Below are 26008 nucleotides of genomic sequence, written 5' to 3'. Positions count from 1 at the left end.
AGGATCCACTGCTACATTTATTTAAGAAAACAACACAACAGTAAGCCAATTAGAAAACTTGGTTGATGCTCAGACTAAGCTGGATTTATCATTAATATAGGAATACCGTATGCACTACAAGTGGCCCCGGTGGCTTAGTGGTTAGCATGTTCGCCTCACACCTCCAGCGTTGGGGGTTCGATTCCCGCCTCCGCCTTGTGTGTGTGTGGAGTTTGCATGTTCTCCCCGTGCTTCGTGGGTTTCCTCCCCGGTCCAAAGAAATGCATGGTAGGTTGATTGGCATCTCTGGAAAATTGTCCGTAGTGTGTGAGTGAATGAGAGTGTGTGTGTGCCCTGCGATGGGTTGCCAGAGTGTATCCTGCCTTGATGCCCGATGACGCCTGAAATAGGCACAGGCTCCCTGTGACCCGAGTTAGTACGGATAAGCGGTAGAGAATGAATGAATGTATGCACTACAACATCTCTGGGAAATCTGAAAGGTCATTTCGTCATTGTCTAATAGCAAAGACTGTAGGACATTTAGCTAGCTATCACAGCAGTGAACTGTAGCGCAACAAACAAACACATGAAGTTTTTACTTTTACAGTATTAACTCTTTGGAAGCATAACACTGGATTTCTTCAGTCGTTTTTGTTTGACAAACAAATATAGCTCAGACGTATGCCATTTACATGTTGATGGAGAAAACATAAAAATAAGAGTAGCTATCTTTTTAAATGCATGCAGATTAGTATTCTGTTGCACCTTTGATTGATAAAAAAAAACCCTAGTGATGGTTATCATAAGAATTGCATATATATATATATATATTTATATATATATATATATATAGATATATATATATATACACACACACACACACACACACACACACACACACACACACACACACACACACACACACACACACACACATATATATATATATATATATATATATATATATCTATATATATATATATATATATATGCTAGAGTGGCTAGAGACAGCAGTAGTTACAGTCAGTCCCCAATTGCGCAGCAGAATGAGCCATCTTTAGGCTGTTGTAACCCACTGCTTCCTCTGCTCCGTCTGTCCCTCTGACTCTGTTGCTTGTCTCTCCTCCCTGTTTCTCACGTCTATAACACACGACTCTCATACAGACAATCAGTCGTTAGAGCGAGACACAGGAAGCAGCTCGCGGCGGCGTTCAAACTTTAATCACGACTGAACTACAGCGTCGTTATCGTGCGTAAAAGCGCTTGAACCTGTTTACTTGCTTTTCTTGGAGTTATGGAGCTGCTGTTACATATATTGGATAAAACTTAAATGAAGAGGAAATCTCCCTCAGTGCCGGATATTTTCCTCACCATCTCGTTTCTTGTATCGACGGGGCTTTTTTTTTATGTATTTATTTATTGATTTATTTTTCTGTATAAGAGGTTTGATGGCCGACGCATCTAGTGTACAGATGTAGAACCGACTCGGCTGATGGTCACAGTTTTTTTTTTAGCACAGAAATAATAATGACATTCCGCTGACAGGTGCGTGGCTTAACTTCTTATTTTCGACTGTAACGAAAAACAAAACAGCTGGATATGATGTTTATGTGCAAATGTATATGGTTCATTATTTTATATTAGAATTATGGACTAATACATAGTCCTAGTTTGAATATGAAAATTGCTCCTCTCATTCTGTAACCTATTGAACCAATTTATTACCATATATACCAATATTCTTCAGGTTCATTTTAGACCTTTATAAAAAAAAAAAAAAAAACGATTCTTATCATATGATTCAGACTCTTTTATATATTCAGAAGTTGGCTTGTGTAATACTGTACTACTGTATATAATACTATAATTTGCTTATTTAACACTGCTTCCTTTGTAGCAACTTGACTTGTTAACTCTATTCCACTCTATTCCACAGTCTTCTAGGCTCAGGGTCAGAGCAACTCAATGATGATCCTAAACGATACTTGTGAAAATGTCACGGACATCGAAGTGCAAAAGAACCCTGGGAACCTGGTGGTCAGTGCCATCATGTTTCTTGCTGGTGTGGTGGGCAATCTGATAGCTCTGGCTATTCTTGGGGTTCACCAAAAAGAACGACGAACCAAATCCTCAGTCTTCTGCATCTTAGTAACAGGACTTGCTGTAACAGATCTGGCAGGGACGTGCTTGCTCAGTCCACCTGTGTTTGTGTGTTACACTCATGCGATCTCTCTAGTGGGCTTAACTGGTGACATGCATCTCTGCAGCTCCTTTGCCTTCGCCCTGACCTTCTTTGGCTTGGCATCTATGCTGATCCTGTGTGCCATGGCAGTGGAGCGCTGCCTGGCCATCAGCCACCCATATTTCTACTCCAAGCACGTACGGAGGCACTTCGCTAAGGTTGCGCTCTTCCTTATCTACCTTTTCACAGGTGCCTTCTGCATGCTGCCCATCTTTGGTATTGGCCGTTATAAGCAGTACTGCCCTGGCACATGGTGCTATATAAAAATGGAGGCTGTTGGTGAGGGTGAAGAAGAGGAGAGACGCACGCTCGCCTTCTCCCTCTCTTATTCCCTTCTCATGGCTCTGCTCATTACTGTTGTGTTTGTGTGTAATGGCTCAGTCATCATCAGTCTGTGCCGAATGCACCGCAGCCAGATCACACGCAGAGGATCCGTGGTCTCGACAGGGCGCAAGAAAAGGCTTAGCACCTGGTTTGGCCAGGGTGAAGAGGAAATAGACCACTTGGTGCTGCTGGCATCTATGACTATCATCTTCGTCATTTGCTCCTTGCCTCTCACTGTGAGTACATGAGCTGTTTATATCACACACTAATTTACTAGTTAAAGTGAAAGAAATACAATGGAACATGCAGCAATATGTTGATACATAGTTATGCACACTCTATTCAAAGTGTACAATATTATAGGAAAGCTACTATAGATAAGCCGGTAGACATTAAAAGAATTACTTGAGACGTGTTCTTTTAAGCACAGAGCTTCATGTTTCTTATTTTCAGTACCTTTTTCAAGGGACCAGGTTTATAAATAGAGCTGAACATTTGGTCAGTTTTGTTAGCTGTAAAAGGTTGTCTTTTGTTAAGGTGATAGTAAATTGTTACCAGTTGTGAATTGTTTATTCTGTGAGCATTCAAGTGAGATACGTCACTCTTAACAGTGCATATCATTTCTGGATATGACAAAATGTTAAAATTCTCAAAAACAACCAAGAGGATTCAAGAGCAAATGGTTTTCCAATGATACAAATAATCATCTCAGAGTTTATTTATGTTACAGTAGGTGTAACTCAATGTGTTGAGATATTGCATAACCGATGCTACAGTACTTGTATAGTAAGTCTAGCAGCCTGCTGTTATATCAGCTCTGTTTAAGCCTTTCTTATTACTGAAAAGTTTATTACGTGTCTGACATGACCAGAGGGGTGGAGTTCTAGAGGCTCGACTTCTAAAGCGACCGTCTCCGTGACAAGCATGTATAGAAATCATATATTAGGAGTAGGCCAGGTTTTCATTTCACTGCATGTTCCATATTATTTATAACTGAATATGTGACAAATAAAATTTGGAATTTTGTATCTAGAGTCTTGAGTATATAATCTGTCAGCCTCTGTCAGATTCCTTCCCTGTGTATATTTCAACTCTTCACTTTGGTAAAGAAGGAAAAGAGTAAGGTTTTTGAATTATGTTAGTTAGAAATAGATTTCCTCTTGAATTTTCTAGTTCACAGTGTTCATTTTTATTTGACCATCACTGATTATCAGATAGTGAAGTGAAGGGAAGCACTGCATACACAGATGAAGAGATGGCAGTGCTGAACGCTGTTAAGAATAAATGACACAGGAACTGTTATAACGTACATGTGCCTTGGGCATCTGATATAGTACATTTTTTTGTATTTATGCTAACAATTATTGACTATAGAGCATCTGTTGCAGTGCCAAAATGTTCCCCGCCCTGTATTCATCTATGCATTGAATTGGACCACCGACGATAAGATAATATTTAGAAAATACATCTCTCTCTCTCTCTCTCTCTCTCTCTCTCTCTCTCTCTCTCTCACTCTTTCTCTCTCTTTCTCTCTCTCGCTATGTATTTGTGTTTTGACTGCTTATCAATGTATGCCAGGTAACTAATATTGTTGCTTGTTATGTAATACTTTGCAGTAAATGAAACACAAATCTGTTAAATTGATATGGGTAAAGCAATACTTGCACCAATAGTGGGGATCTCCTTTTGTTTGGGGAAACACTATAGTCTTACTATTATTATCCTGTAAGCAGATAGCTGCCCCTTTGTAGTCCCTTTCAGACACCAAACACACACATATAAGCCACACATTCATGAACTCTGGAAAATGTTAATACTACACTCTAGGACATTTATGCACATCACATGCATGCCAAAATTGCATCTAGTGTGTGTTGCTGCAGCAGTGGAGCTCAAAATATTATGCTGTTTAACTTCTCAGACACTAAGACTAGAAACTGAGCTAGAGATGACTAGAAAAAGAAGTCTTTTTCTGTCAAAGATACATTTCAGATACAGATACTTTTCTTTGCCAATCTCAGCTTTGGAAACCAGGGCCATTATACTAGAGCAGAAAGCGTTAAGAGCTTTGCTCAAGAGCCCAACAGCAGCAGCAGTTCAATCAATCATGTGGCAGTGACACAAAGCATAAAATCATTCATATAGGTTAAAAGTTTCAGTTAAAGTTCACATCGAACATCAGAATGAAGAAAGGAGATACAAACTGGACAACTGAAAATAAGAAAAAAATAAATCACCAGGTCTTTTTCCAGTCTTCAGCAGTAGTGTGAGTGTGTGAGTGTGTCTTTTTATCACCGTTTTGTCATGAATTATTCATGAATACATCAGAGATCTATTAACAGAATTGCTAAAACATATACAGGATAAGGATAACTTGGAAACATGCTGTGGTAGGATAAATCCCTCTGTGGAGTGTTCCACCAACAAACGTGCCTGCTGACATGGGAAAATTCTACCAGTGCCTAGAAAATGTGGAATAGTTAATGAACAGCTTAGGAAATTAAGAATAGTTTAAAGGAACTAATAGGCCATGCAAGATTAAGTGAAAGAGCGGTGCACATGTCAGATTATGCAAAGAGTCCAGTACATAGAAACAAGGTGTCCGATGTAGCCAAGGAAAGGGTGTACTGAGAGACGCAACCAAGTGACAGAACAGCAGAGTTACACACAAAGATAAGCTAAGATTCTAGGTGGTACACATACAAACATTTAAACAAATAAATATCATTTATCCAGAAATCGTAATAAGAGATAATGACAGCAGAAGATAGCAGACAGATGTGTCAAGCCCATTTGATGCAACACGAGAAGCTGAAAGTCTTATGGGGAACTGTAGAGAATGTGGAAAGTTAAATGTAAGAAGAGAAATTTTAAGAAGGAAGTATGACTCGAAATAATAACATTGAACATTGGCTACTCATGGGCCACTTTATCAGGCACACCTGTACATTTGTGCGTTTATCCTATCGGCTAGTTATATTGCAGCAGTGCAATGCAAAAAGTTAATAAAAGTTAATGTTCACATCGTGCATCAAACTCCGTGGATCAAATCTGCCTTGCATTAACAGTTCAGAGATGTAGTGGTCCTGGTATAGTGATGTGGGGAATATTTTCTTAGAACATTTTGGCCTTTTAATAGCGATCAAGCATGATTTAAATGTCATAGCCTATTTGAGAATAGTTGCTGACCAAATGCATCTCTTCATGGCCCCAATTGATCATTACTGTCTTATAATGACTGCTTCTAGCAGGGTAATGTGTCACCTTACAAAGCATAGATCATCTCAGACTGGTTCCATGAACATGATAGTAAGTTCAGTGTACTGCAGTAACTTGTCTAGTCAATGGACCTGATTCCAGCTGAGCACCTTTAGGATGTAGTAGAAAGTGTTTAATGTAGAAGTAACAGCTTGTGTTAGACATGTTGTGTTCTTGGCTATAGTGAAGCAACACATGATGAAATTTGCCATGACAGTATAATTAAAAAAACCCAGGTAATGAAGATGATTGCTTTCATGTGCAGCATTTCAGACACAATAGGACCAAACATTTTGTATATTTTTGCTCCGTTAATGAAAATACTTACCAAAGAGATGGACAGAGTGTGTTATTTTATATAGCAAACACAGACAAGCAGTATGACCTAAACAGTGACATGTACCAGTGCTTTTATACTAAATATCAGTACTCTTGGTCCAATCAAATTAGTGGGTCATAGCATAACTGTGGCCTTCTTCTCTGATATCTGTTACCCGGCCTTACGGAAACTCTTCTGGACGAATGATCACAAATCCATATGACCACTTTTAAAAATCTGAAGAAAAGTCTTCTTTGATAAATGGAGACTTTATGTAGGAGCAAAGGGGACATGAACTCCATATTAATGAGCTTAGATTTAGAATGGGATTCAAGAAGCTATTTTTTTTTCTTTTTTACTTACATATAGTCTATGTAGATTTAAGAGCATAAAAGACATCACAGCTGTCAACCAGGCCAAGATCATGAACAGACATTTTGTAATACACTTTTTTGTAGTACACTAATACACAATGTAATACAGTTATTTGCTAGTTATATTGAAACAGTCAGGATCTACTGAGAGATCTGTCACAATGAAACGGTCATGCTGGTTGATTCACACCTTTTACAGTCTTTTAATGTGTCTTTATACCTGCTGAAGTAAATATGAAGAGCAGTTCTGCATTATGCGGAACATGATATCACTTTGACCTACAGGTGTTTTATTGCAGCCTTGAACATTTGTCATCTGAGCTTAATTTATAGCTCGCCCACTGTAGCAATTGCTGTTTGCTTAACAAACGAACACCTACATTAGCCTTGACTCTTATTGCACAGTGTCATGTACTGTTTATTATTAATTCTTTGCAATTGGGGAAAAAAATTAATGGACACAGAGCCACTAGTAAATGTAACCTGTTGTTATCTGTTTATTTTTTCCTTTTTTTCTTTTTCTTCTATCTCTAAGCTGTACATCTTTTAAAGGTTAAACGTGCATGAAAGGTTCATTAGGACAGGTGGCAGGGTTGGTAAGCCTTTTTCCATTGCAGAGGCGAGCACTCATTATTTTCAACTCACTGTTCTATGAAAAAAACACCATTCACAGATTAGATTAGTCTTCTCATATATTGTCTAAATACATGAGCTTGCATGTGGTAAACAGCATCTTTTGAAAGTCATGTCCGCAAAGAATGCAGCGCACAGCGTGCTAACAGATAATACTGTAGATGTTTGTACAGGTGATACATAAGACAAAATAAATTAGGATTAATTAATGTGATGTTTAACTAAAAGACCAAGCCTTTTTCTAACAATGATGATCAACAATACAAACCGTTACCTAGGAACCAAGTGTTAGATATTATTAAGATGTTTTAGTGCAACCCTTTGTTGTTTGTTAAGTTCCGAATATATTTTGAGGAAGTACTGAGTGAGGATGTTTTTAAAGAGTGTAGACATGGATGTTTTTATAAGAGCTGCATTTACAGCATTCGATATTACTGATTAGTGTTATATTACGCTGTAGAAAAAAAGCAGAAGCCAGTTTCGGTACATGGTACAACCTTCCACTTCATGATTAATAACTTGTAATTATTAACTTATTAACTTATTAATTGGTACGTTGACTTAAAGTGGCTACTAAAGATGAGTGAGTGAGTGAAACTTCAGTTTTTACTGACCTGTAATAATATCTAGACCACTATTGTACCGGAATGAAGAGATTATTCACTACTTCCACTCATTCCACATACTTATTTCTTACTTACAACACTTAGAAATGCTTGTGATGGACTCCCATCCCAGTGAGGTTGTATCTCTGCCCTTCTGCTCAATCTTGCCCAAGATACAGATGCAACCATGCCCAGGGTAAAGTGGTTAGAGAAGATCAATTTTTCATTTTTCAGAGTATAAAAAGTCCCATGAGGTTCTATTTTAAACCCTATTTCAATTCCTCTTATATACATCACAATGCTGAAGATGCAAAATTATACTTATCAGTTGGCCAGCAGCACAACAATCACCATCACATCAACAAAGTAGCTTTCACCATCAGGCTGCTTTCTTTTATTGGCTAATACACTGCTCTTTAACTCTATTAAAATTGATCAGCAGCTCTTACCAGTGGTTCTTACTAACTGTTGTGTACTTTAAAGAATATATCATCAGTAAGATCAATATCAGAGTAAATTCATCAGAGCATAAAGAGCTAAGTATGATATATAGGAAATGTATTACATGAACTGTGAAAACCTGAATTTAACACTGATCTTCCAGAATCTTCTTGTTGTCTAGTGAATACATGAATGACTCAAGAGTTCACTATCGCTGCAAAGCCGAAATAGGGAGTTTAAATACTGTAGAGAATGCAGTTTAAATGGAAAGACTTTTTAGACTGCAATCAGCTATTGTTTGTTGATTTGACATTTTGCTCATTAAGGTACCCCAGAGAAAAGACTTTATAATGATCGAGTAAACTGATTGATCTCCTTTGACTAAATAAATTGATTCATGGCATTGGATCTGCTTTTACAAATAAAAGAAAAAAAAAACAAATTTGAGAGACACATTGGTCCAACATTAAGCAGGGAAAAATACATTTTTTTCCTGCTCCACAGGAACGCCTGCTCTGTTCCAGACTTGTACATTTCTGTTGTATGAGTTACTTTGCAAAATAACTGTGTTGAATGATGATTTGCCATCTGGTATTGATTTAAAACATGGCACAGTTGGATACGGTTTCTATGAACATGCTAACAAAAAATGACCGTTTGTCTTAATCATCCATCCATAACTCTTTATTCATATTGCATGGAATAAAAGTAAGGAATAAAAAGAATGTGTGAGAAATAAAACATGAAGAAGCATGTTGTCATAGGAAGATAATTAATGGTGGGGTGGTATGATGAAGCCCAGTGTGGGCATGTGGTAGCCTAGTGGTTATGGTGTTGGGCTACCAATTGGAAGGTTGTGAGTTCAATTCCAGGTTCACCAAGCTGCCACTGTTGGGCCCCTGAGCAAGGCCCTTAACCCTCAATTGCTCAGCTGTAAAAAAAAAAATGAGATACTGTAAGTCACTCTGGATAAGGGTGTCTGCCAAATGGTGTAAATGTAAAATGTTTGTTTTCTACAACAGCATGCCTCAAATACTTTTATTCTCCTTATACCACAAGATTTTGTGAACTAATTGTTTAGAAATGACCATACGTTTTAGCCATTTATAATTACGTTTAATGTAAAACGGTTATAAGTTCCTGTTATCCAGTCATTCCCTAAAATTTTACTTGAAATGAATGAGAAAAATTCCACTTGATACCAAGAAGAAAGCCTAAAGATACAGCTTTACATATGACTGTTAGAAAACACTGACACTGGAGGCTCCTGTCGTTATCAAATAACAAATTTTATTCATTCATTCATCTTCTACCGCTTATCCGAACTACCTCGTGTCACGGGGAGCCTGTGCCTATCTCAGGCATCATCGGGCATCAAGGCAGGATACACCCTGGATGGAGTGCAAACTCATCGCAGGGCACACACACACTCATTCACTCACACATTAGGGACAATTTTTCCAGAGATGGAAAACCATGCATGTCTTTGGACCGGGGGAGGAAACCGGAGTACCCGGAGGAAGCCCCCGAGTCAGGGGGAGAACATGCAAACTCCACACACACACACAAGGTGGAGGCGGGAATCGAACCCCGACCCTGGAGGTGTGAGGCGAACGTGCTAACCACTAAGCCACCGTGCCCCCCATGATAAGTAACAGTTTGAGATAAATAAAAATAATTACTGTCATTTTTTTGTTCATCTGAAATGATGACTAAGGTCTAAAGAGTTTATTTATTTATGGCTTTATTTAACCACTTCTCCAAAACTGAAGAAATGGCACTATTGATTGACAGATTGAATAAAATAGTTAAAGTCATGGTTGGTGTGGATGACTGGAGGCATTCAATGAGAACCAAAAAATATTCTGAGCTGCTCATTTTCATTAGCTAAGTGAGTGCTTCTAAATCCCAGGATATTGATCAGCAGTCTTCTTACTGATATTAGTGATTGCCATTTAGATTAAGACCCACTGAGATCAATAATAGTGTGACTAATTGGCGATTACTATTGGTGTGTGGTAATCATGTTTCCAGCTCGATAGAATTAATCAAAGAAACTGAAGCATGAAGGCTGAACTGTTTTTGAGGATAACAGGAATGTTTTAATGAATTTTGATTATGTGGATGTTATGGATGGCTGGAAGGCAAACTTTCATGGACCAAGGCCTAATTACACAGACACACACAAACTCAAACACATTCACGTTCCACTGTGTGAAACTTAATTGTAAACATTATTATAGACATGAAATACATGAATGAAATATATAAATGTTATATAATATATAATAAAAAGCAATACATTGAACCCACAGAGTATCTTTTCCATTCAGTTTTAATGGATTAAGACTGTGAGAAACATTTTTCTCATAAAGTACTGCACATGTTCATAAATAATATATTTTAACTCTCCATAAACAATGGTTATTAATGTAAGACATTTTTATGACTTGCTGAAAATTTACAAGTGACCAAGAATTTATATTTTATACATAGTTGATAAATAATGGGGACGTTTTAAAATAGTTGACATGTATTTAATAAATGATTTTGTTTTAAGTTCTAATTATAGAGTCAATGTTACATTTCTGTGGATTTATATCATATCCACAGCCCATGTCTTGTTTGCCAGTTAAAATGTACTTTTATAGTCACATACTGTAATGAATAGAAACTGACCAGGTCCCAGAGATTTCTCTTATCTGAAAGGAGTGTAAAGAGCCTGTTTACCTTATTTAATGTCTCATAATTTATTAGTAGGCCTTTATCTTTGTAGACTTTTATTATGTCCTAACCTACTTTAAATGTTTAAGTATTTTATATCTTTATTTATTTTAGGAATTCAAATTTTATAGTGTTTGTTTTAATTCGAGGCTTGAAATACCTCATTTAGCTAATATCTTGGAACCCTATTATAATTTAGTTTTGTTTTTTTTTTTTGGTCACACTTCAACTACACTGCAAGCATCTTCACCTCCCTTCTGTTGAAAACTCCAATCCACATCATCTGTATTTGAGGTAGTTTAGTTGCATTAAAACTGTGACCATTGCATTTCGATGCACTCGCTATTTTTAATAGACATAAGTGAAGCACAAACACACAAACATTCACTGCAATTGCACACTCTATCTGCACATATAATTGCACACAGAATCGTCTGTTACAGTAGTGCAGGCTGTATGGTGCTTACCTGGAAAACTTGTAGATGTTTTTATTGAGCTGTGTGTAATTACAGATGCCCAACTACAGCTGTCCTCATCCCACATTAACACTGTTTTTCGTATGAATATTAAGTTTATTGATAAAAAATAAAGCATGCTGTTGAGCCGGTAGTCCTGTCATAAAATATGTGGGGTGGATTGAGTGCAATTTGTGCACTGTGAATCCTTTGGGGTCAAAGACAGTGTGAACTGATGAGGAACTGTGAATTAGATGGTGTATGTTTGTACATGTACAGCTATTGTGCAATGTGACAGCTGCTGCTACAGAACTTTACTGGCAAATCATTCAACTGGCAGTTCACTCCAGAAAGTGGACAGAGCTTTAGATGTGTTCAACATGTTGTTATTAATACTCGTTGATGACATGTTCAAATCCGACTCAATTGAGTCTCCCAAGTGGATGATATTATCAGATGCCAGGAAGTGTAACATCTGGAAACTACATGTTTCTAAGGAAATTCCTCTAAAACCAGGAAAGACTGACATTCAATATTCTGGTGTCAATATTACAATATTACAAAAAAACTGTTTGGAATGAAGAATGACTTTAGAAGACTTACTTCTGTGGTTGTGTTTAAATACTTCAGACCACAGAAGTGCTCTGTTCTGGAGCCAGGCAGGATCTGAAGTGGCAAATCCTTTTCAGAGGTGTGTCCATATGTCAACCGTTTCCTTCTCCTTTAGGCTATATAACAGGTGTCTATATGTTCTGTTTTTTTTTTTTATTATTATTATTATTTTTTTTTTTTATGCCTTAGAGTTTGAAATTGTACGGCACAGTTTATGCCTCTCTTCTATGAGACAGATATATATTTATTCAATGATACATAGAGAATAGGGTGGTTTATATGTATTGTATACATATACGTGTTGTGTACCTATATATATATATATATATATATATATATATATATATATATATATATATATATATATATATATATATATGATTATATATTCCTATGTTTATGGCAGATAGAAATGAATTCTGAATTATGTGAATGTTACACTCAAATGTTATGGAAAGTTTCTGTGAATAACATCACATTATAACTGGAGCAGGGATTAATTGCATAGTTTAACTTTGCTGTATTGTGTAACCAAGTCAGTTATATTTATTTTGCATACTGTATACACAATCATGTATGCAGCACAATGCATCAAGATTATGATCACTGTAAGGGGGAACTCTAATTACAAACATGAAATGCATGTTAACCATGAAAATTGTGAGTTTGAGGTTGTACTGCATTTGAGGTTGAGACTTTTGATCTCCTATTTGTAGTCTAGTGTTGACTTGGTGGTATGAGAAATCATCCAACTTTGACCCTGAAAGCATCTCAAGAGTAACTGAGATTTATTTGGAAGTCGTCTGAGCATTAAACCTTTAGTTTGAGGTCCGTGTAAATTCAAACATAAAGTACTCGACCCTGTACCCTCAATAGTAAGTAGCGGAAATGGTTCTTTAGAGCAGTGCCAAAGAAAAACTATTTTTTGCATAGGAATATATTATTAGATTTTCAAGTTCAAGTTCAAGTTCAAGTTTTCTTTATTGTCAACTCTTCCACATGCACAGTACATACATAGAGAATTGAAATTGTATTTCTCTCAGTCCCAAGGTGCATAATATCAACAATGGAATTTAAATAAAGCAGTGCAAGGCATGTGCAGATAAAGTGAAAAATGAGCAGACCTAGCGGCACAAAGTGACTGGTGCATGTTGTCGTATGTTAGTGGGAGGGGGGAGTGGAAGGACCTGGGGATATGGGATCTGGAGGGGTGTGTTGGGTTCATAGATCTGTGGGGCCTGGGGCAGAAAAGGGAAGTGGAGGCAAGTTCGAGAGCGAGTTCAGCTTCCTGACAGCCTGATGATTGAAGCTGTCCTTCAATCTGTAAAATTCAAATTTCTTCAAATTTCCACTGTAAACTAAAGCTACTTTAGGGGATTCAAATCTATATTGTAACAAATAATTCATAACAATTATTAACATAACATTTATTAAGTCTCTCTGTTTTCCAATACTGTATATTCACTGTTATAATACCGACCGACAAGTTTAAATTCAACATGCTCTTTGTGTGGCTTGAAGCGTACATCTAAATATATTAAGTGCTAAAGATGCACACGACTGTCCTTCTTCATAATTGACTGTCTGACTTAATCAGACTAAATATGTGCAAAGCCTGCTTCTCTGATATTAATCAACACTTTGTTGGTTATGGACAGTGTTGTATAAAGTACTAAAAAGCAATACTTGAGTAAAAGTACAAGTATCGTACTAGAAAAATACTTTGGTAGAAGTGAAAGTTACCTTTTAGAATATTTCTCAAGTAAAAGTCTTAAAGTATATGATATATATTGTACTTAAGTATCAAAAGAAATTTTCTGATATTTAATGTACTTAAGTATTTGAAGTAAAAGTAAAAAGTAAAATTTCACTGCTTTTGGTTGCCGTCTTTGCGGCTTTCCGCCGATTAACGTTATAGATAAACGCCTCCAGCTCTGACTGCGCGTGCACGCTGCGCGTCCCTGTGCTTCTCCGTAGAGCGTGCGGAGCGTAATGCAACCTAGGAGCAGTGATTCGCCAAACCTCCCTTATTGCAGTCGCACACATTTCTTCTGATTTTATTTTGTAGTAACGAGTAACAAAGATGCTTATTGGAAATATAATGGAGTAAAAGTATACATTTTATCTAGGAAATGTAGTGGAGTAAAAGTGAAAGTTGACATAAATTTCAATAGCGAAGTAAAGTACAGATACCTGAAATTTCTACTTAAGTACAGTAACGAAGTAGTTGTACTCTGTTACATTACAACACTGGTTATGGATGTATCTGATAGAGAAAACCTGTTCGGTTCATTAGATGCATCAGCAAATCCACTTCCTCTTTGAGTTTACTGTAGGCTAAGATAAGGTTAGAGCTTTAATTAAAAATGTGCATGTTTTTAACATGCATGTAGCATTAATTCCGAGACTAATAAATATAACTTCACAAATACAGTGTTTATTCCCATATTCACATAAATGTTCTTAGAAAAACCGAAAATTTTCCAAAACCACGTACGCTTAAATTTTTAGCACATATCAAAATAAGTGACCTGTGATTTATTGGCTTTGTCACGCTATAAACTATGTGTATAAAACAATTCTGTATTTGGTATGTTGGTAACAATAAATTAGTTGTTAAACAAATATTCTGTAAAATTTATTGCTGGTGTGTCTTTATGATGAGTAACGAAAAGCAATCTGCATATAATTTAACCACAAACGGCAGATATCCATAAAACATTTTTGATGATGTTACTCCTTATATGTTCTATCACTCGATCAGAAAAGTTACACCAGCTTCTCGTGCATTCTTTTATCTTCCCAGAAAGCAATACTCCACACTACAATCGCTGGAAGCTTTCTCTTGTCATTTATAATGTCTATACCTATACCAGTACAAACACAAGAGTGAACGAAATCCCTAACCAAATTAGAAGCCATAAATGTTAATGATCTGCATTTTGAATCCATGGAAAGTCCCTTAGCTGCTGAAAATCCTCCAGGTTAGCTTTCTTTCCTAAAAGCATATTGGCTCCTGGACTTATTTCCATTTTGTAACTCCATTATCATATAATATGCATTTGGCTCTGCAGTCTCTTCCTGCATGGAAGCACAAGGTGATGCTCTGACTAGCCGCACTTTGAAAAACAGACAGGCATTAGTGTGATTGGCCTGAGCTGCTCTGGCCTGAGTACATTTCCCTTCATCCTTCTACTGAGACCCAGTTTTGTGTGTCCGCACTGTCTTTCTTTTGGCAATTAAGACACAGAGCCAGCATCTATGCTGATCTGGTTGTTGTGCTCTATGTTTCATATTAATATCCTTTGTTGTTGCAGTTGGAGCAGTTTGGCTACCCAAATGCGAGACTGTTATTATGACACTCTTGGGTTCATATTATGCTATCATTTTATTACCACCCTGGAAAAAAAATTCATTATGCTCCTCAAACCATTTTTTAAACAATTTTTGTAACTTGGCAGGTTATCCTGCTGAAAGAGGCCACTGCTATCAGGGAACACAGTTGCCATGAATGAGTGTGTACCTGGTCTGCAGCAATGTTTATGTAGGTGGTACATGTCAAAGTTACATCAACATAAATGCCAGGATCTAAGCTTTCCCAGCAGAACATTGGCCAGAGCATCACACTTCCTCTCCCAGTTTGCCTTCTTCCCATAATGCATCAGTAACTAATTCATTGTTTTCTGTATTCGTAAATCATTACATGTATTCTTAGACTTCTTTGTAAGCTGAGTAATGATTAATTGTAAGCTACCCTCATCTTAGACTCAATCCAGCCTGGTTCTCATCAACAAGATATTTCTGCCTACAAAACTAATGCTCTCTCTGTGTTCTTTTTAAAGTATAGAGACTGTTGTGTGTACATGTGTGAAAATCCCAGGAGATCTTTCAGCACTTTCGGCACCAACAACCATGCCACAGATCATTGAGATCCTTTCAACTAAGAACAGGCATGTAAGGCCACAGTAGACACAGGCTCACCAAAACTGGGCAGCTAAGGATTGAAAAAAAAAAATTCTTTTCCAAAGTCAATGTTACTGAAATGACTATTTTTCCAATCCAATGTTTTTTTGTGTGATTATACACTGAAACTTTTGTCCAATATCTACGTGAATGTATTTATTGTGTTGCTGCCACATGATTGGCTTGTTGAATAACTGCATGAAAGTGCAGGTGAACAGGATTTTCTAAAGTGGTCAGTAAAGTATGAACATTGCTTACCATTTATGAGGTATTATTGAATAAAGTGATAAATGCATGAACCACTTGAGCTCATGAGCAAATAATGTCATTTGTGTGTAGCTATCAGTACAGTAGTACGTAAAACACAAATCTGGAACATCAATGTCCTACTTTCACTTCTGTACAGTATGTGCAAGCAGTTCACTTTAGGCTCTGAGATAGGCCGCAGGATGTAGACTATATTTGATTACAAGCCAGTATCTTTGACACAGATTAACGCTCAGCGATCTTGTCTGCCTTAAAGGGTCATTTGCACAACGTTGCCAGGAAGTGGCTGCACTTGGGTCAGGCTTGGCATAGCACAGGAAGAGGGGTACGTTAAATAATCACAGTTGCACGCCATTCATAGGGAACTCAGTAAATTCCACAGTGAAATGATACCAGATTTAGGTACAACTTAATCTCTTTAGAACGTGGGACCAGATAGAAAGATAAATTATAAAATACACAAGAAATGATGCTTAATGTAGAATGCCAGTGCGTGTGCAAGTTGGTTTAACAAAGGAAACAAGAAAAGAAGTGTGAATGGTTTACCTCACTCGCAGGTTTTTACAGAAGTGTGACTGGCTTGTGTTGTGTTGCTTTGCACTCTTAAAATGTTCAGTTGCCTGCTGAAAATAGGTGCACACTGTGTACAGTTCAGTAACACATTAGCTCTATTTTGATAGAAAAAAAGCTGTAATGCATGTTTTCTATTAGATCATACATAAAGTTAATTACCCTTTTTTGTGTTCCAGACATGACCTCATCCTTATTTATACTATTACATTTACAAGTAGATTTAACGATCAATTATCCATTATCTTTATCGGAAGGAAGAGTAAAACTGTTTACTGGTTACACACTTTATACAAAAGGATTTCATTTTAGAGTTCTTATGAAATGTTAATATTCATATTATAGTGTAAGTCCTAAGATTTTTCAGTTGAAAGAAAGGTTCTGAAGTAGTTGCATTGCCATGTGTGCTGAATCGACTCCAATAAAAACAGTAAGTGCTTGTTGGCGTTTAATAATGCAAGACAGGAAAAACAAGAAGAACATGAAGGCAAGAGCGTTAATTGCCATCTTGTACGGGGAAAAAATATCTGTTACAGGTTTAAGAGCACACTTCACAGTTCATTCCTGTCTAACTGGTACGCTTAACACGACTTATAGGAAGTGTTTACTACAGTTGCTCTCCTGTATGTACTGTATCTGCCTTTAATTTTAACCCTGTAATCTTCCAGGACAGATCACTATGTGCAGAATTGCATTCTCCATTCTCATGAACACATACCTGTCTGTTTAGCCTTTATATAGTTACTGAATAACATACTTTACCGTGAGTAGTTCTTAGATTGAGGAGGGAGATGGTTATTTTGGTAGAAGGATGTTGGAGATGGAGCTGTCATGTAAGAGGTCAAGAGGAAGGCCAAAGAGGAGATATATGGATGTGTTGAGCCCTAACGGGTAAAAGCCGAAAGTAGAAGAAAAAGAACATGAAGTTCAAGAGTGTTGTAGTAGTGAATATCAGCACATCTGTGCTGACGGTAATCACACCTCTGATAATATTCAATATAAAAATATGATTGTGAGTGTGATATTTTATATAACAGTTCTATAAAAATGAAATGAATACAGAGCATCTGATATTTCAGATACAATATATAGAAAATAATTAATTAATTAATTAATTAACTAATTAATATTACATATTTTTTTTAATTTATAATAAATAAATACCAGCAATACTTGTCCAATTATATTAACGTCTTTTGTATAACATCAAATAAACTGCACCTATCAAACTGCACTTATCAAATTGAAACTATTTTACGAAGATATTAAAATACCTCTACATGCCTCACTTTTATTTGTATGTGTGAATGTAGAGTATAATACAGTACTATGCAAAAGTCAGAGACCACCCATCAATCAGGGGCATTCAGTACTTTACTGTTAATTATTTGGTGCCAATAAACGTACAGTACATTTATTCCATCTTCAGTAAAACATCCTTCCATGAAATCTTTTTGCAGGCTACTGTTTGATCTTACAAATAAAATACTGTTGAATAACTTACATTACAATCACATTTGCGTGCCTTGTTTTTCTTCCTTTTTTGTTGATTTTTTTAAACCCTAAGTATGTACCATCAGTGTTATTGTGGTGGTATCCTAGACTTTCCTACTCAATGTTATCTGTTCAGCAGAACCGAGTAACGTCAGCCGGGTGTTTTTAATCTGCCTTCCTGACCTGGGCACTGTACCAACTAACATCATTACAGAACTGGCCCGGTGCATCCATGTTCAATTTATTTCAATATCAACCCTAATTCGTAAGTAAGCTAATCCAATTGTACAGTGTTTATCACTTTTTTGTGGCTGGACATCATGTGACATCATGCACCTCATCATGCCAGCACTGTCTTATGAAATGAAATGCACCAATGTCATAAATAATGTAAGATGCAGTTAGAATACAGTGGCGTCTAAAGCATTAAAAGAGTACAATTTCCCTCTAGAATGAAAAGATGAATCTTACATGAGACTTTGGGACCTGAGTGTTATTGATTGGTCTTTTTTATACACTTTAATGTGGATTCTTTAACCACATTATTCCATTTGTAACCAAAGCCTGGTGTTGTTTCTTGGAACAGTGTTTGTGTGTAATTTTATATTCTGTGGAGTGAGCAGAATTCAGTGTGCAGGAACGTCTCAGAAAAAGGCCATCACTGCCTCAACTAGATAGCAGTTCACCCAAAGAACAATTTCCTTGCTTCTTTGATCACCCTTTAAGAGCACTTTACATATTTTAAGCAATTGTGGGCTGGGGCCAAAAGCACATTCTTTAGATTGCATTACTTAAGTATGCAAGTTATTGATTGCAATAATCTGTTGAGCCTCAAAGTGTTTTGAGCTGACTTCTGTAAAATCTAAACATACTGTAGAGCTTCTCCTATTGTACATTCCTATACAGCTAGTGCACAAGGTCCATATTAAAAAAATCTACAAAAAAATAATGCTAATTATGTCCTAAGGGAATTTATAATATTAAGAAAGTGACACGTGACGGAGTGATACAACACCTGGAACCTATTGCATGCAAATTGCGTATTTAAAAATACTTATTTCTTACACTAATTCACACATATAATTGAAGCATTCAGGATATTGTTTCAACCCATCATGTGTTTGGGTTGTGATTTGTCTTGATTGAATCGATTACGTAAGGACATTTTGATGTGCCTTTATAAGAGAATAACGCCAGGTTTGCGTAACAACCCACTAACAATTTAACTAACTCACCCTGCCAACACTAACAAATTTCTGCTTGTTAAAGAATGAATCAAACCGTTTCTATTTATATTTAAACTAATCAACTAATTAATGGAAATAATGAAATTATTCTGGAAGTAAAAAAGAAGACATGAATCACAATGGGGGTTTAAGATTAAAGCAAACTACATCATACTACAACTGTTGTAAGATTGTAAGAGTAAATCTGTCTGGTGAAGTTGATGCTAAAATCACTATGATGTTGATTCTAATGTTGTACTTCTACTTGTCTGACTCAGTTGCACACTTAACCCTACAACCTTTCCCCCAATGAATGTACAGTTAAAGGTTAGTACAACCAGAACAAAGTAGGTCACAAACACAAACATGTGAAAAAAGGAACATGGTGGATGCATTTAAAATATAATGTCCAAAAAGCCCTAAAGAAAAGACAGGTGTAAATCTTTGGTTGTTTTATTATTATTATTATTATTATTATTAATATTATTATTATTATTAAATATCAGTTATCGCGTTTTGGCATTTAGCCGAAAGTTAACTGCCGAAAAAAACTACTACATTGTCTGAAGGGAATTTAATGCAAGTCCAACCTTGTTCCTGAAAATCTACTTGCCATTCCAAATATAACAACACACCTAATCCATCTAAGCAAGGTGCTCAGAAGCTTTTGAACACTACAGAAAGGTGTGTTACTTAAAGTAGGGTTGAAACCAAACTGCTGAAGATTCCTGATCTACTGGTCGACAGCTCTATAATTACAAAATGCAACTTTATAAAACTATATAAAATGGTTTTGGTTTTGTGGTGTTCACTGAAATGAGTGTTATAACTTGTGCATGAGGCACATTTACTTCACTTCATTCACTTAGTGTAAATGTAAAACTGTATTGTATTATAACATCTTTATAAGCCATAAATTTTTTTCTGAACAGAACATTTTAACTAAACACTTATCTCAAAGCCTGTATTCATCAGCTTTTGCTTTGTACATTCAACAACAGATTCTGGCTGTGTGCAATTTTCTGGTCTCTTCTGGTTCTTTGTGTATGTTACGTTATATGGTGGGTGTATGTGTTTGCAGTCTTGTGGCTTTATGTTCAACTTAGAAGACTGCTGACAGAATTCCCTAAACAGGCTCTCAAACTAATTTCTTTTCAGTGAACCACACTGTCAATTTGTTCAAAAAGTGCTTATTTAAAGAGACCCTGAAAGTCCAATGGTGCCCAGGCAGTCTTGCCAGAACTTGATTAGTAGGCCGCAAAAGGATAGAGAGCTTCTGCTCGAAGACCATATGAGGCCAGGGAATGTAGTAGGGCATGTTTTCTGGAGTTGTTTTGACAACGTACAACGGTGACAATCACTGGCTTCTTGTAATGTCACACAGATGAGTTGGTAGCCACTGATTCTGTATTGTGAATAGATGTCAGGGCAACGCTTTGTCCAAATGGTATGACACTTTACTGACAACGTCATTAACATCACTTAGTGGTTTATGGAAATTTGTGTAGCTCCCGGTCGATGGTAAAGTGGAAGTAATTAATTGTGGTAGGTATACAGTGTTAAATGGTGGTACGTTTCAGTCATTTTTCTAGATCTTATATGTCTGTTTCTGTTCCATTTTATGTACTATAAGGTGCCACTGACATGACAGATTCATTTTAAAAGTTATGTCAGCAATGACTCACACCCTAAATAACTGCATTATGATTTGTGAAGGTGTAAATAGGATTGTTGCCTTTCACACAGTCTGGCATAAATTTCCATTACATGTTGCTGTAAATGTCAGGTGTCAGTGATGTGTCATCAATTCCAGCATGTTCTTGTACTAAAACAAGCAGTGCCATCAGGGAAAAAGCCATGCAGACAGATTTATGCTTCTAAACAGAAACAGCATTTGCAGCTCCTGATGGCATTTGTGGAATTGTGTATCGGCTTTGAATAAACAAAACAGCCACATTTGCAGGTGCTGTGGTCTGGAGAAGTAAGTCATGACCTATGCTATCTATGCAGAACACAAACAGTCCAGAAAAATAGACTTCAGCTACCATATGGACTTTTAGATGTTTGCTGTATGACAAAACCTTCCTCACACTGCTACAGATGAGAAGGCAAACAGCAAACTCTTTTAGAATTGTGTCTGTATTTTCTGTATTGACTGTATTATTACTGCTAGGTTTTGTTTTTAATTATTCTTTGTATCTTCAGGCACAGCATGTGTACTCTGTCAGGTTGTTGAAACTTATGACCATCCCCAAAAGTACAGTCCATGCCAAAAGACTAATTAGTATGACTTAGCCAGCCAACAATCCCCTTTTCTCAACACATGTATCAAATGCTGCTTTGTATTGGACTGGAAATCTAAACTCCTCTGTTTCAGGACAGAGTCAAATAAACCATATTTAGCCCAAACCAACCTTGCTATGTCCATTTGTTTTATTAGCTGTACAACAGACATGGTTATGTAGCAGATCAGACTTATGGACCTCAATGTGACTAAAGATATAAACCCGGACACAGTCGTAATTACTGTAAAGATTAGCTGGATGACAGGAAATATACAGGTAGTAATATTAATATTACCATAGAATAGATGTTTATGTTTAAATTGTGTGTGTTTCCAGAAGCAGAGATGTTGTCCTTCCCACAATTCAATGTTGTAGATAGGTTGCCATGATTAGATGCTGTAGATAGGTTGCCATGTTGTCCATGATCAGACTATAATAACACAGATTTGTCTTTATAATTTGGTTTTCCTGACAATACCCATCTCATACAAGTCACACACAGTTAAACTGGCCTGTCAAATCATATTATTGTACAGTGCCCTGTCGCGCCTTACACCTGCCAATGGTACACTATGACATGTTTGGCAATTGCAATCATCCAGAACTGCACACAAGATTTGAATGCTTACAGAATAAACATTGAAGTAATTAATAATAGTTAATAAAGGTTTCCTAGACATGTAGAAGTTTAAAAGAGCTTCAGTATTCAGTCATTTTAAAATATCTTTCACTTTGCAGCACAACCAAACTCATTTTTTTCTCTTTTTATGTCTCTTAGATTTTTGGTTTTGTCAACGCCATCAGCCCGGTAGGCAATGACCAACAGAACCTCCTGGCTTTCCGTTTCTCTGCCCTTAACCCTGTGGTGGACCCCTGGGTTTTCATCATCTTCCGCAAGTCCATCTTCCGGCATGTACGTTCGCTATTACAATGCTGCTTCAGCAAGGCAGCAGTGAAGAACACAGCCCCAGAAGGCCTCACGCCCCGCTTACAGAGCAATGTGCATGCAGAGTCCACTGCTCTCCAGAGCAAAATCTACTGTAGCATGCCTCACTGAGAGCTAACAGCAAACCACTTTATCTTGCTCAGGGTCACAGTGGATTCAGAATGTATTTCAGAACCCTGGTCATGATGTAGGAATACACACTGGATTAGATGGCAGCCCATCACAAAGCATCATCTATGTACACACATGCATTCTCACATACAGGCAATTTTATGTCTCTAATCTACCTACTGGCATGTTTTGGTAGGTGTGAGGAAGCCAGAGCACCTAGTGGAAACCCCCCATGGACTTGGGGAGAACATGCAAAACTAGAGCTCATTAATGGACCGGGACACATTGATGTGGACACAGTGAAATGGCAATGCTTCACACTACACCTCCTTTTTTGCACCATTAGGAAACTTCATGTAGAATACATACTCAGAAACTACTATATAGGAAAAAAGCAGTTCTGTATAGAATGGTGGACTGTATGTACAATAAAATAGATGTAGGAATGGGCCTTCTGAAAGCCTATGTGTGCACAAACCATGTTTGAACTAGATATTACTAGATATTTAGAACTGTAGAAAGACTGTATTGTATCATTAATAAACACTGAAGATTCATAATAAATGAATGCATAAATAAATATTTAGTAGCACTCATCTGCCATTTTATTAGGGACACCTGTACCCCTGCTTGTTCACGCAGTTATCCATTCAGCCATTACAGATAAGTCTGCCATAGTCAGTCACTGATATAACTTTTTTCCTTATTCTGATGTTTGATGTGAATATTAACCGAAGCTCTTGAACTATATCTGCATGATTTGATGCTATTTCAACGAGATTGCTTGAACATGTAGATTTACAGGTTTTCTCAGTTACAGTTAATGGGTGTATATTTCTGTTGATCAGTTTAACAATATTTCTTCACCCTATAAGACATTACTTCTGTAGTAATCCTCTGTGCCCTCATTTCATAAACCATAAGAATTTCGAAACTCTTAGAGTTGATTAGATTTGTAATTGTCTTAATGTGCATTTGTATTACAAATAAAAAAAAATCTAATTTTATTTGTCACATACACATACATACAGAGTACGACATGCAGTGAAATGCAGTGAAATCTTTGCGTTTCCCTGTCTTCAAAGTGAATGTAGGTAGTATTTTTGCATTGTCTCATTTCATTTCAAGGCTACAATCACTACACATCTATTAAACACCTGGAACAGGTAAAAAGGATCGAAACTGCACTCTGCATTAAGCTAGAAACCAAGTGAAGTGTTGAAAATAATTCTTTTTTTTTTTTTTTTTTGTGAAAGCAATGTTTTGTTTTGTTTTATGCGTTGGTTGTGGAACAATAAATTACATTGAATTGTAATATAAAATCTCTCTAGAGTTATAAGTTCCCAGCTTTTTAGTTTTTTATATTTAGCTTCAAAGACTTGACTGTCTGCAGTTCAAACACATTAACGTCTCATTTGAACTTTTAAACAGTATTTTGTACAACACATCCATAAATATTCCATATCTATTCAAAAGTGGCAAAAGATGATAATTTCAAAGCACATTTGCCCAACTTCATTTATTGAAACCAAATGTTAAAAGTTTTCAGTGGTTGTTTTTATTCCTGTTTCTCAGCACAGACAAAAATTTGCACTTTCCATTAGCTGGTCACTTGGTCTCTGTGGTTCGTTGTTTATAATGTGACAAAGAAAAGATTTTAATACAACATGTGTTATGAATAATTTATGTTGTTTAAATCTTGAAAATCATTTTTGTGGTGTTTGAACCATCCCAGTTTTGTCTCCTGAACTTCTCTTTTAGCTAGAACTTCTCTATATAATTCATAGTCTGTCTAAATCAACGTGCTCTACAGATGCTTCAAATGCTGAACCCAATGCAAAAGCTCATAAAGAATCACAACTACAAAGCATTATGTAAACAGGAGATACTTTTACCTTCTATATTTGGCTGTTGGAACATTTTTCTTATCACAAATGTGTCTTGTGATTTTTGTACACGCAGCGGTTCAGGGAGTAGTAGCATTGATATCGGCAGTGGAAAGCGTTCAGCTGGTCTCCTGAACGTTCAAAGCAGACACATCCTACCCTGTGTATACAGTAAGGGTTTTGTAGATAGGTTTCTAGCGCAATATAACAACCATATGCTGTGATGTACATCAATGTAAACCTGGTTATCTATGAAATATACTATTGATGTTCTTATTTGATAAATTAATTTTTGTGTGTTTGTTAAGGAAATCCTCAGTGGTGTATATAGCAGTGAAGTCTTTGTACGTATAATAAATGCTCCATCTGGTCTGTGTTAGTTTTGTCTGCTATTCTTTTTCTGATTTCATTCAGTGCAAAAGTGAGATTTTACTTGCTCAGTCATGGAGAGTTGTAAAAATAATAAACACTTCCAAAAATTATGCAGTGGTCTTAGTCATTTACTGAACACATAGGCAGGAACATTTGAGTTTTGATTGATCTGGTTGCAGTATTCTCCTTGCAACATGTGGAAATATAATGGTCCAAAAACATCTGCAATCATTGTAAATAGTTCATCAAAACGTCAAAGAACCACAATAAAAAAAAGTGACATTAAAAACAAGTAAAATGATTGTTCTATAGAAAAAGAAATTTCCACATATCAGCAGTAAACTCTATAACAGAATCTGACCAGCTTTCATGTATAAGCTTATATTCAACTTCAGGATTTTTTTCTCCATTGTTGTTTTTTAAATATTCCCTCGCTAGTTTATGTGTGACTGGCTCAGACATGGCTCCTATTGTCAAAGTACTTGTGAAAGCAGGGAATATAAAGCTCTGAACACACAGTACCAATTTTCAAAATAATGGGCTGGAATCTGTCAGCAGGCTTATCTGTCAGTAATTATGAATCAGACTGGTTTGTAGTTCTATCATAGCCTGCCAAATGAAAACAGAGTGACTTGAATAAAAGCAGTGACTTGATGCCTCCAGCAGGGTGGTACAGAGGTCAAGCACCAGCCAGCAACTGAGGAAAAGCAAACAGACGTGAAACAAAAGAATGCACAGCATACAGGAACTGGGCTTTCAGGCAAAGTCAGTTATGCCTCTGACAATCACAAACAAAGTTTTTTGTCCATAGCACACCACGAATACGCCGGCATGACGGGACATGCTTCAACAGATGTACAGAATATGAGCAAGACAAAAATAACATCTGCTTTCATTAAAGCAGCCCGAGTTGCATCTGAAT

General features: G+C 36.6%; 1 protein-coding gene across 1 annotated transcript; it reads left to right on the top strand.

Annotated features, from left to right (window-relative positions):
* The first annotated feature begins 1165 nt into the window (after positions 1-1165).
* ptgir (prostaglandin I2 receptor) lies at positions 1166-25196 on the top strand. The gene is made up of 3 exons (XM_060888671.1): positions 1166-1524; positions 1916-2781; positions 22550-25196. The coding sequence occupies exons 2-3, from the start codon at positions 1945-1947 to the stop codon at positions 22826-22828; spliced, it is 1116 nt and encodes a 371-aa protein (XP_060744654.1). The 5' UTR covers positions 1166-1524; positions 1916-1944; the 3' UTR covers positions 22829-25196.
* The last annotated feature ends 812 nt before the right edge of the window (positions 25197-26008 follow it).

The sequence above is a fragment of the Tachysurus vachellii genome, chromosome 15 (genome assembly GCF_030014155.1).
Source record: "Tachysurus vachellii isolate PV-2020 chromosome 15, HZAU_Pvac_v1, whole genome shotgun sequence".
NCBI classification, from domain to species: domain Eukaryota; kingdom Metazoa; phylum Chordata; class Actinopteri; order Siluriformes; family Bagridae; genus Tachysurus; species Tachysurus vachellii.
Note: the sequence above shows the minus strand (reverse complement) of the source record. Positions and strands in the feature narration are given on the sequence as shown.